This window comes from Protopterus annectens, chromosome 12.part0 (genome assembly GCF_019279795.1).
Source record: "Protopterus annectens isolate FY-2018-M chromosome 12.part0, PAN1.0, whole genome shotgun sequence".
NCBI lineage: Eukaryota > Metazoa > Chordata > Ceratodontiformes > Protopteridae > Protopterus > Protopterus annectens.
In genome coordinates this window covers 138,223,996-138,236,495 of record NC_056746.1, presented here as the reverse complement: position 1 = coordinate 138,236,495, position 12,500 = coordinate 138,223,996, and the positions used below count along the sequence as shown (strand labels likewise).

The window sequence follows — 12,500 nt, the reverse complement described above, 5'->3', positions numbered from 1 at the left end:
AATTCTGAAGATTGCACTGCTAGGTTCACCCGATTTGAATGAAGTCTTTTTACCGAGCAATTTGGGAGGCATGATTAGTATAATAAGATAGCCATTACACCAGTGGGCTTGAGGCGAGTTGTTTGAATGTCACTGAATTTTTGCAGCATTTCAAATGCATGCTGCCTTGCAAATATAGTGTAGTAAGGTAGTTATAGAAACTTTCTGTATTCTTTTGTGAAAGTTATGCTGACTGCCCCCTACATTAGCAGAGATCACAGTTGCTTTTTCATTATGTTTGTAGTTGCACCGTTTTTAGTGTTACAATAGGAGCGTGTTAATGTTTTGGTAAACTCTGCTCACTTTTTTTCTTCCTGTCTTTCTGTTTACCAGAGTAGTGCATTGATTTAGGTTCAGTCTGGGTGAAATACCAAACATTTCACAAACAATGTAGAAATGTAAGTGTGATGTCCCCACGCTGGGCCAGTAATCAGGGAGCCTGAATCCTCACCACTGACACTAGAGAGGGGCATGCACTTGGAATACAAATGGATACAGTCATTGTTTTCGGATGCAGCTCTCTGCACCAAGAACAGTTTCCCTTAAGAGCACACAGGGAGCACACTTAGCCCACGGTCTGGATTTCTCTATATCTTTCTCTCTCCAGGTCTCCAATAAGACTCCCCACTGGTACAGCTGTAGGATTAGGTCTTCAGCCGAGTGTCTAAGCCAAGTCCTCTATCACCCTCTCTGTGAATCCAGTGCTTTGTGTCCCTGCCTCAAGTAGATGGCACACACACACTTTGGGATTTCATTTTACACACACACACACACACACACACACACACACACACACACCCCTGGGAAAGGCTGAGACAGATTTACCTGCTGTGCCCCCTTCTGCCCAGAGAATAAAGTAGTTGTCATTGCCACTAGACACTCCACAATCAGCTACTCTCAGATCCTTAACAGAGGGTTTCCAATTATACTGTGGAATATTCATACCAATACAAATGGTAGTTGATCAAGACAGCTAGGCCTTTTGGAGTGGCCCACACTAAATATATATATATTTACAGTAAACCAGAGTTCATATCACAGGAATATTGAAAATAACATTGATGGACAGACTCGTACAAATAAAGGAAAGCAATCTCTAAACTAAGCATCACTATATTCATGACTCTTAAGAGAATGACTATCCCCTAATAACTTACTTGATAGAGCAAGGCACAGTGAAATACTTGAGCAGTGTTTCTAGTCAGGTTCCCCAAAACAGTATGCTCAATACTCCGAGATTACTCCCTGTAAAATGTAATATCCAAGATGGCTTGCAGAATGACCTCGTCTGGTCACCTGACTGTAGGTTCTCACAGTATTCCCCTTTGAAGCTGAGACAGAATTTAGCATAGATGGCTACAATACACATCTAAATGCTTATGACAGTGCCTGGAGCTTCCCCTCTTTTTACTGAGCTAATGAACAAAGGCTTCTTCCAGACCCACCATCTCTGGTCCTATTCGGCACTGTGGGGTGACGTTTTAAAGGTTTAACAGCTGATTTACATTTCCCTTATTTTTCTTAAAGTAAGCTAGCTGGTTAACCTCTGCTCTCGCAATATTCTCTGTTATAACATATACATTTAATTTAGTTACAGTAATACGTGTACATTTCTTTTCATTCCAGCAGGGTACACTGTTGATACATATTAATACAAGCAAACCTCATAAATACATTTTCAGCACAAGCATCTGTACAAATCAATTTGATATACAAATTACATAATTTACAAAATTCCGGTTAGCTATTCCGACACAAGTCATACATCCACTGCTCTACTTCTGGCATGGTTGGCAGTACCTCCTATCGTCACAGTAAGCAATAATAAAGTAGTTAAGATTAGTTACATTGAAAAAACTACATTTGTACTTCTGGGTAAAAAAGTGTTTGCACTGTGTTTTAACAGTGTAGATAGGCTGGCAATTGTTTGAAAGTTTGTGAATGTGGTGTAAGTTATGCAAGAGAAGTGCACTTTTTATGCATGACTTGGCCGGCGAAGTGAAATTATGTGTGGGAGAGTATTATCCAGGGACAGCTGTCTTCTGCTGTATATTCTCTTTGCTAAATGTTGTCTTCAGCTGATTGCATTTTGTTTGTATAGGCTCTGCTCACCTGGTCTCTTTTCTCTAGACTTCACTGACTGCATGGTGCTGGGGTACTGGAAGACTATGTACAGTTAGAATGAACAGTCTGTTTTTTGACCTGGATGAGGAGATGAACCTAGTACCTTAAAGTGATGGTCTCTGCAGGTTCCTTCTGTCTGGTCTGCCTGTTATTGCAACTTTCTTCCCCTTTTTCTCTGACTTTGTTACCCTGTCTTGACTCTGTACATTTTCTCCATATTCATGACACAGTAACACGAAGACTGTAATCAGTTCATCAAGAACTTTAAGATGATAATAGCCATACCTGGGTAAGGGAAAGCATACAACTTCTTTGTCTATTTGTTTTTTTGTACTTTAGGTGCCCCTCTGTTACTTTTTTCTGTCCTTAGCCCTGTGCCATTTCATTCTATGCAGTGTTAATGCAGATGCATTTGAATTTTCTGATGAATTTGCTCAACATAACTTGCCTGTTTTTGTTTGGATTTTTCATGGTGGGAGGCGTGCTTGTATACAGAACTGGTGAGGTCAGGTGGCTGTGAGCAACTGGTTTTCTTTTCTGTATGTTGTATAAAAGGTATGTTGCCATTTTAATGAGACTGCTGTTATGTTTTACTTAAATCTTTGAATATCTGACGCTTGTCCAGTAGGACCCTTTCCAATGGTATGTTGTTGCGTTGGACAGGAACAAAAAATAATTTAAAATAAGTGCTCTTAATAGGTTCATATGTAAGTAATAGGCTAGCTGCCCTTTCTTGCCGTTTTAACCCTAGCCAATTTTCCCTTTTGTGCTCAAAATAACTTATCCCATTTGGCTATTGTTTGGCCTTATCCATCCCACGGTTGAAAATTATATAGGTAGGTTTGTAATGTGAACAACAAACCCATGCATGGGTAAAGCATTTAGGAGCCGTCTCTGTCCATTAGTAGTATAGAGGTCAGTCTTAGAAAATTTGTTTCCCATCCGTAGATGTAAGTTGGGCTTGAAAATGGACAAGGATGAATTTTGTTTTATTTTGATGGAGAATCTGTTCCACAGCAGCAGTATCCTCTGAGAAATAGACCTCTTTCTCCAAACAGTTCTGTTGATGTTGCAGAAGAGGTTTAGATTGCTAGCGTATTTCTGATGGCGTTTCACTTGCTGATCTGTAGTAAATCCATCTGTAAAAGCGTCAGAGGATGCCTTTTATACCAGACACAGTTCATCTCTTAGCAGTTTGTAGGATCCTGATTATAGTGACAGGGTGTTGAGTTGGTCCATGTAGAATGTGTTGTTTAGGCCTTGTATCCTTTTAGTAAAGTATTTCTATGGGCATTCCAGTTATTACATGTGTCTGGATAGATACATGCCATTAAGGGCATTACATTAAATGACTGGCCTAATGATGGCTGAGTAAAGGGGGACAGTGACATCTCTAGGTTTAGACACAATCTCTTTGTTTATAAGCTGTGCAATTCTTACAACAATAAACGTATGATGGTCAAAAGTAAGGTCACTGTTTACATAACATCCCAAATCCCAAACAACTGGGTCAGCTCTTAAGGGTATGTTGTGTATAATGTCTTAATATGTAATGGATTTTAGTTTGAGATTTAACTTTGAATGTTGTAACTTGTTTTTCATTGACGTATATTACATTCAGAATTATAATGGGGCCAATTAAAACAGGCTTGCTTATGAGGAAAAATTAGTCTGTTCTGCTCCCTGTAAATTGCACATGTTCAGCAAAGCATTCAGTAAATATTTTGAGCTGATCAAGAAAATTACCAGTTCCTGGGTTGAGTATTCATTGGGTTATACAGCCGAGTATTTATTTAAAAGGAAATTCACAGCATAGACTTTTATCACTTTGACGATGTGAGATATTGCCAGCTGTGCCAGGAGAAGTAGGGCAGTGGATATGTAATGTATGCCAACACAGCTAGCTGGAATTTAGTAAAGAATTATTTGAATATCAAATTAATTTGTACATTTGCTTGTGTTGAAAATGGATTTGTAAAGTCGCTTGTGTTAATGTTCCAGCAGTGGGTCTTGACTGTATTGTAACTGAATTAAATATATATATATATATATATATATATATATATATATATATATATATATATATATATATATATATATATATATATGTTAACAGAAGGTACTAGAAGAGATTAAGCTCAGCTCCAGCTAACTTTGGAAAAAATATTAAGAAATTAAATTACTGGGCTGAGGCCATAAATATGTTATCTCATAGTTTTGAAAGAAGCCAGAGAGACAATGTCTGTAAGAATAATGGTTTGTTAGTCTCTGTAAGAGTAGACGTTTGTAATTGTTTTATGACTTCCAGAAGCTGCACCAGATCGGAGCAATGCTCTTGTGTATGTATTATTGACATGTAGGGGTTATATCCTTGTGAGGATTTAGGCTCCTTGATTACTGGCCCAGAGTGGGGACGTCACAATCACAATATACAGAATATTATCAATGTCTGTTGTAGTCAAGAAAAGGCCATTTTAGAGTATTTTGAGGTATTTGCCTCGCTTATATGGTGATGTCAGTAGAATTTCAGTATTCATTTTTCATGCATTTTTTTTATAGATGACCAGATGTTCCATATATCACACCCTGAGTTTTATTTTAATTATACAAGTTATAGAAATGTTATCTTTGCCTTACAGAAGTGTTTTTTAAGTTTTAGGATTGTAGGAATTATGAAAGTAAATCTTAGTAATGATTGTAGGAATTGCAAGAGTAAATTCCGAAACCATCAGCACCTTCCTGATGCCCACCTTTATGATGTACTTCCATCTTGAAGAATGCAGGGTTGTTGCTCTAACATGTAATCTCAGTTTATTCCAGATATGAAGCAAATGAGTAATAAATCTGTCCCACCAGCATGGTTTAGTTATATCTTTATGGAGAATCAATTCCAAAGTTCTAGTATTTATGATGCTGTTTGGATTGTTGAGATGCAAAAGATCAAGAAGGTTGTATCATTAGTGGCACATAATATAAGATCTTAATCTCCACCTAAGAGTCTCTAAAAATGAGTTTAGAGAGAGGGTTTCAAGCCTTCTTGGTAGCCAGGGATTCTTTAGACAAATAATCTTTTTGGTTATGAACTGCTGGGGTCTTTCTGGCTGTGTGATTTGTCTAGGTAGTTGCATAGCAAGGGAACATTTATTCTATACTTAGTCTAGTTATAGCAGAGCATAGAGAGATGGTAATGTCTTGTTGAAGATGCACCGTAATGGGACGCATGGTCCAAAGAGGATGTTTGTCTCTGGATGCAGTCAGTGTGCATGGGGGTTGGGAAAAGGGAGTGGGTAGGGCATATAAAACAAACCCCCAGGTGGAAGCACAGACAGCCAAGACCCCAGGACACCCTTAGGATCCATGACCAGCCCCAGCAATACCAGACTGGTGGGGGTTGGTAGACCTGGCCTGGATATGGGGCACTGGAGGCTGGGCCTGTAGGATGAGGTCCGAGGGGACCAAAAAAAAAAATGCATACATTTGTGCAAGTTGAGATATCAGATACTGAAGTCTTCCAGCTTTTTACCAAAGACATTTTTGGAAGATTGGGCAAAATCAGTCCAAACTCCACATTTTATTTGTTCATTCTTTGGCAATGTTTCTAATATTGAAAACTCCTTTTATGCCTCTTGGAAAAAATTCTGTTTAGGTCTTTGATAAAACTGGCCCACCTCCCTTTTGCCATTTGACAGTCCCAAAACGTGTGTGTTAAGCTTGGTCACTCATTTTTACATCGGTTTGAATTTTGCTTCCTATCTTCTTTGTGTAGACATTTGGGTATTAAATACCAGTTATAAATCTCATATGTTGACCTTTCAGTCTTGACCACTTCCCAATTGTTGTACCCTATCCCAGACAGCTTCCCGTTCCTCTTCACCTGTCTGTACTTCTTTTCCCTGTGTCCATATTCTCTAAATCCTTGTCCGGATTGCTTTTCATTTTCTCTCTTCTAGCTCCTGCTATATTAAGATTGCCCTTCTTTCATGCTGACCCACTTCTGCCATGGCACAATTTTCCTTTGAGTGCTCTACATGCTGCCTATATGCATAAACTGCTCAAATGTGAACCAGTCTCCTCTGGGTAAATTATATTCTCTACCAAGTATGCCATACGTATAATTTGCAATCAGTTGTCTTAATATGGGACCATTTTGTAATCCCTAGAGACTCTCGTGCAGTCTTCACCCTAGCTGCAATAGTGCGACATACATCTAGGAACTCCTGTGTTGTGTGTGTGTGCAAAAATCCCCAGACCAGTCCTCCTGTTTGAGACTATATTCCCATGATGAGACACTCCTTTATTCTCTCTTTCCTCCTCTCATGGAATGGTTGCTTGCATTTTATAATATTGTTTGGTTCTGTCCACATCTGAATAAGTTGGGCAGGTTGACAGGTTAGTGCATATCTTTGAATATCTGGAAGTCCCAATGGCCATGCCTCCTAGAGATATCTGCATTTTACAGCAGAAAATCTCGTACCTGTATTTCGTAATGCAGCCTTATTTGTCATGGATTGTATCTTTTCCAACTGCGAATGAAGCACTGCATCTGGCAGATTTCACACTATAAACAGTACATGTGGTAGCACCATCACCTTGACAGCCTTTATTCTTACCGTCTTTTTTTCCCCAGTCCTTTTTTGAACTTTCCAAGCAGAAGGGGTAAATATTTTTCATATGCTTCCCTCCAGGTTTTCGCCACCAAAAAGTCCCAGGTATGTTGGAAATATTTTGTCTTGTAGTCCTCGGAGACATCCATTTCCTGTTTGTTCCCCAGTAACCGATTTGATGAGAGTTACATTTAAGCCCAGTTTGATACCATACACTTCGAACATAGCTGATGTCCCCTCCAGTGTATCTCTCTATCACTACTAATCGGCAGACAGTCATCTGAAAATAAATGGCAACAAAGCGGGACACCTATGTTGTCTCTGTCTTTTTTCCTAAGAAACTCCTCACTTTCCAGGCCAACTCTTCCATAGTTAATAAGAACAGTTCTAGGGATAATGGCAGCTCTGTCAAGTCCCCCTTATGCTACCATTTTTTGATTAGCGCCGGTTTACCCAAACCCTTAAAGGGGGCTTTGTGTGAAACCTTCTAGCCATTTAATGTACATTTTTTTTTCTGAAATTCCTTTAGTGGTCTAAAAAGTTCCATTTAAGAATTTAATGCTTTTTAATTTCAAATAAGACTTACCCCTACTCTGTTCCATGCCCCCCATACTGATGTACACAGGCTGCTAGGTTCAACCAGTTCTTGGCTTTCCCTCTAACTAGAATAAACCCATTTTGTTCTGCCTCAGTGATATCGGGTATTATCCTGTCCAACCTCTTAGCTAGACTTTTTCCAGAATTTTAACATTAATGTTGATCTGTAACTACTGATTTGTGAACAGATTTGCATAGTTTTTGGTAGTAACTTTTGTCACTGCTTCATTAACAACTGGGCTTAAATCCCCAAACACAACAATATTATTACAAGTGCCTGTCAAAGGGCTGATACTTGTTTTTGGTCCATTTATAAAATTCTTCCAGGAAGCCAACTAACAGTGCTGTCTTATTCAAACTAAGTATTGTCTTTCTGGACTTGTACTGTAATATTTCTTTATCCAAGTGTATTCCTTTTTTGTAAGCCTTTTGGCAGGTACTGCGACATAATCCCCATCTGAATTGCCTCTGTTCAAGTACATTTCAATGTAATATTTACAGAAGGCCTCCTTGATGTCATAGTCCCTTTTTCTTATTGTTCTCTCTTCATTCTAAACCTGACCCATGGCTTTATTAGTAGTCTGTCAGAAATGTCCATGCAGTCTGCTACAGGTCTCCGTCTCTCTTCTGAGCCACCAGTATTCCCCTCCTATTCATTAATGCTGCTTCTACCTTTTGTTGTCTGTAGAAAATCTAGTTATTGGTAAGTATCCTTTCTCTGTCCAGCAAAAGGTCACTCTCAATTCTACCAGACAGAATTGCTGTTTGGACCACCTGCAGTTGTTAGTCGTTCGCCACTTATGTTTGCGCACTCCCTTTTTTATCTCCATTAATTCTCCCTTTATTGCACCTTTGCAACCCTCCCAACAACTGGGATTCACTTTTCTGTCTATACTGATATTGCAGCCTATTGTAAGCATGCATTGCCCTCTTCATGTGCCTGTAATAATTAGCCCACCTTCAGAGAGTCTGGCGGGAGCTGGAAGTATCCTATCACTTTAGCATGGCCAGAGATAATGCCTTTCTGTTATACCTTCTTTTTCACTCCTTGCACTTCCAGTGAGACCATTATGAGATCCAGTCTAATAATGTATTTGGACAAATCTGTGGTGAATAAATTTCCACCTTAGTCCCATGCATATGCCTTCAGCTATCACACCATCCCCTTAATTCCAGATGAGCATTAAGCACCTGATGTGCTTTTCTTTGGGATTCTAGTTTATTATATAGTTTATCCAATGAAGTCTGTAAAACAAAATTAAAATTGACTAAAAATATAGCAACTTGGACATCACTAACTGTTCTTTACGGAATGCCCCAGTAACCATCCAGCAAAGTCTTTCTTTGATTATTTATTGTACCTGCCTGTGAGATCCACACACCATTTCCACTTTTCCTAACCCCGCCATCTGGAATGTTAAGTGACCTGTGGAATAGTAGTGTCCCACCTTTACCCTCTCCTGCTATATGGCCTTCAGGCACTTTATTGTATTGCTCTTGGTTTAAGGCAGTTTGCATCTACAACTTTTATTTGTATTTCTTGTAGTCCTGTCATCTTGACATCGTCATTCTGGATATTTTGTATAGGGCATGTGTCGTTCTACATTCCAGGTGTCTGTTTTAAAGTGGGATTAACTGTATGTCCTGATGTATTAATCTTAGTCTCCTGAAGATCTTATGAGCAATTTCCCCCTCCCCACCCCATCCCGATAGATGAGTTTGGAGGCTCAAAAGGTAGCTGTCTTGTTTTCTTTCACTCCTCTCTGATGCAGTGAGTACATATGATTAAAACCCATGTAAATAATGTGCTTTAACTGTTTCACTAACAAACCTATATAATTAACAAAACAATTGTAACAGTGTTTCATATATCTTAAACTGGTAACATGCAAGTTAAAACCATAGTTGTATTGTTTTTATCATAGGTAGCTTAACATATTTGTGCTTCATTATCTTAAATATCTGCATACGTCTTACTTTTACAGCTGTTGCTGCATCTCATAACTGTATTTTAAGACACTTTATATTATGGAGGTACTCTTCAGCAGTGAAAATATATTCTGGAGATGTTCTTCAGCAGCGAAACAAAACACTACATCCACATTTGGTTAACATGTATAACTGCCACATAGGTATACCCCATGCAGTCTAATCTATTTCCTTACCACGCCCTTGTGAGCCACATGAGGTGACTCTTCCCTTACTAAAAGGCTTGCAAGTGGCTAATTCCATTGGGTTCATAGTACGCAAGTCCCTATATTACATGCATTTGAGTGATAAAGTATCCACGACGTATTCTGCAAAGCATGGTCAGTCCCTGGTAAAGGAGGAGTTGCACATTTTTCTGTATGTATAGGGCTGCAGTCAGTAGAAAATGGCTCCACAAGTATGCAACATAGTCTTCTCTCAGTCATATTTCTATCCAGCCTTTCAAAGCTTTGAGGAGACCAGCAGTGCTCATCAGAATAGGTAGAGAACAATCTCTGACCCAGTCTTTTGCCTCTCTCTGCTGTTTTTCTCTGAGTTAATCCAGGATATCAGCATGACCTTTTCTGTGTTCCCTGGCTTGGCCATCTCTTATATTTGTCTTCTGCTTTTATGTCCTACACTATCACTACTTGATACGCCTTTTTATTCTTGGCTCCCTTTTCCTCTTTTCATGATAGTTCTAAGATGTCCTTTTTTAAATTGGAGTCCTCTGTAGTGAGACTTTTAAAGTTTACTGTTCTTTCTTTTTCATTTTCCCTTTATGCCTTAGTGGTTTAGTTAGTGCGTTTTCTCCCCTTAAGGTTAACATTCTGCTTATTGTTCCATTAATCAGTTTTTTAATGGTGGTGGTTGTGTGTTTCTGATGTCACAGTTACTGCTTCTTGGGTCCTTCCCACTCCGTGTTCTGGTCTGAAAGTATTTTATCTAAATCTTCTCCTTCTGTTAATTTTAACTGATTTTTCTGATCTTGTAGAAAATTCACGCCATATTCCTCTGTCAACCAAAGTGAATTTGTCCCCATCTGCTTCCACTAGCAAAATAGCTGGCTGTATCAAATGAACCGCAGAGCTGAGCTGGAGCAGTTCTTTTCTTTTTCTCGTAATTTGTCGTCTCGGAGCATAGAGTCTTGGTGAACAGTCTGCTGAAAGGTAAGCATATCCTTTCCCAAGAGAATTCCACCACTGTTTTTCACTAGCCAGTCTCTATAGTCTGTGCTGAATGCATGACCAGTAACACGTGCCTGGGGGTTTGCTTCGTGGTCTGCATGTTCTCTTTTTCCCTCACTCTATAAATCCTCCCAGTAAATGGGTGCAAGTATGAAGAACTATGTATTTTTTCCTTAAATAAGCATTCCATTAGCTATCTTAATTCTTTCTCAGGGATCATTTCAGGTAGTCCCTTTATTTCGATGTTCACTCGACGAGCATTTTTCTAGCTCGTCTATTTTTTTGTATTTATGTCCTACATTCCTTGTCCAGTTCATTGATTTGCAGTTATACTGTCTCTTGAGTGGAGACGAGCTTTTATGTACTGCTTTTAAGAATTTCTTTAGAGCTCGTCTTTTATGTTGAATTATTGTGACCAAGTGGTAGGCCTCCAATTCTGCTGCCACTACAGAAATTTTATCAAAAAGAGTAAATATTCTTTCCTCAGTTGATGCCATTTTAAACATTTTTATCAGGTTTTATGGATCCCCTCCACCTTCAGCCATTCTTCTATATGTCAGCAGTTAGTAGAAACAAAATAAGTCACAACAGTGGAGCTCGATCACTAACCAGCCATGTTCCACTCGGGCTAGTTGCTCCCCCTCTGTAGCAAGAATATTTTTGAAGGAGATAAATGAATGCCTTGTCCTGGTCCTAAGGGGAAGCTCGTGTTCTTATATTTTGACCATGATAATTGTGTAGAGTGCTTAGGAAATGCATTTACTTTGATTTGCCGAACAGATGGGAGGACCCCTCCAAAGAATGTTTCCAGCTATGACCAGCACCAAAATAGTATAAGAACTGATGGCTACATTCAATTTTACAAGCTCGATATTTGTATTTGAATACTGACACACATATCACTTAAATAATCAAGATGCACTTAACATTTGAAGGACTTATTCATGGCCCAGTTCACTATATTTTAATGAAATTTTTAGAAAGTACTCAGATATTTGCACCTTTGCATGACTGTTTCATTTTGATTTGATTATTAGCATTACATTAAACCTCTCTTCTGTTACAGTTTTTGTTTTGTTCCTCTTAGTTGGGTGTCTGAAAGTATACTTTCTTGCAGGTGAGGAGGTCTAGGCATGTCTTAATCTTCCTTCCTTAGTATGTACCTTCTCATTTGGCTTTCATGCTCAATACATGTCTGATAAATGGGGAGTGAAAGTTACCAGCTGAGCACTGGATTATAATGTTGGGTGTGTAGTGGTGACAAAATACAGAGACATCTGATCTGTTGATTTTTGGCTGGATCATAAGTACCAGATTTTTCGTTTTCTGACAGAAATAACATTTCTTTCTCCATCCTTAAAGCTGTTTGTGCACTGCACTGATGTTTGTAAGTTTTTTTTTTTTTTTTTTATGGGATAACAGCTTTACTTCTATGACAAAAGACTTATTTTAGTACTTGATTACATCATTATAATACAAACTGAATAAATGCATAATTTATATATTTTATTTTATTTATTTATTTATTTTTTACAGATTAAGCTGTACACAAAACAAGGAACACTAAAATATCAAACAGATTGTGCCCCTATAAATGGTTACTTCATGATACCACTGTATGATAAGGTAAGCTTCATTCCATGTTAGCATTTCCCCATATAGGAGAGGTAAGTTCCTTTTCAGTTGAGTGATAGAAGAACAGTCATATAGGAATGTGTGTGTTAATGTTGTGTTGCAAGAGTTGTATTTTGCAGGAAAATAGAACTTGTTAGTGAGGCATTTGAAACCAACAGTGAGTTTATTTTAGTCTTGGTAGTTTTTGTGTGCCGTATGTTACTTTATGCTATGACTGCGTTGTGGTTTTTTGTTTTGATATTTACCTGAATGTATTAGCTCTGTGTAACTATTATCGCATGTTATGTAGACATGTATTCCGGTGATTGCGCTTGCATTTGCAGGTATAGATGTGTGTGTCTATGTA

At 38.5% G+C, this 12,500-nt stretch overlaps 1 protein-coding gene across 2 annotated transcripts in view; it reads left to right on the top strand.

Moving 5' to 3' along the window:
• The window catches only part of LOC122816397 (nodal modulator 1-like), an 877,949-nt gene that overhangs the window by 8,473 nt on the left and 856,976 nt on the right, over positions 1–12,500 (top strand). The window contains exon 2 of one of the 2 annotated variants that reach the window (XM_044089153.1): positions 12,056–12,145. In XM_044089153.1, coding sequence (XP_043945088.1) covers positions 12,056–12,145 — 90 coding nt within the window. Of the gene's footprint in view, positions 1–12,055; positions 12,146–12,500 lie in introns of those variants that run through there. The other variant, XM_044089155.1, reaches the window with a different exon arrangement.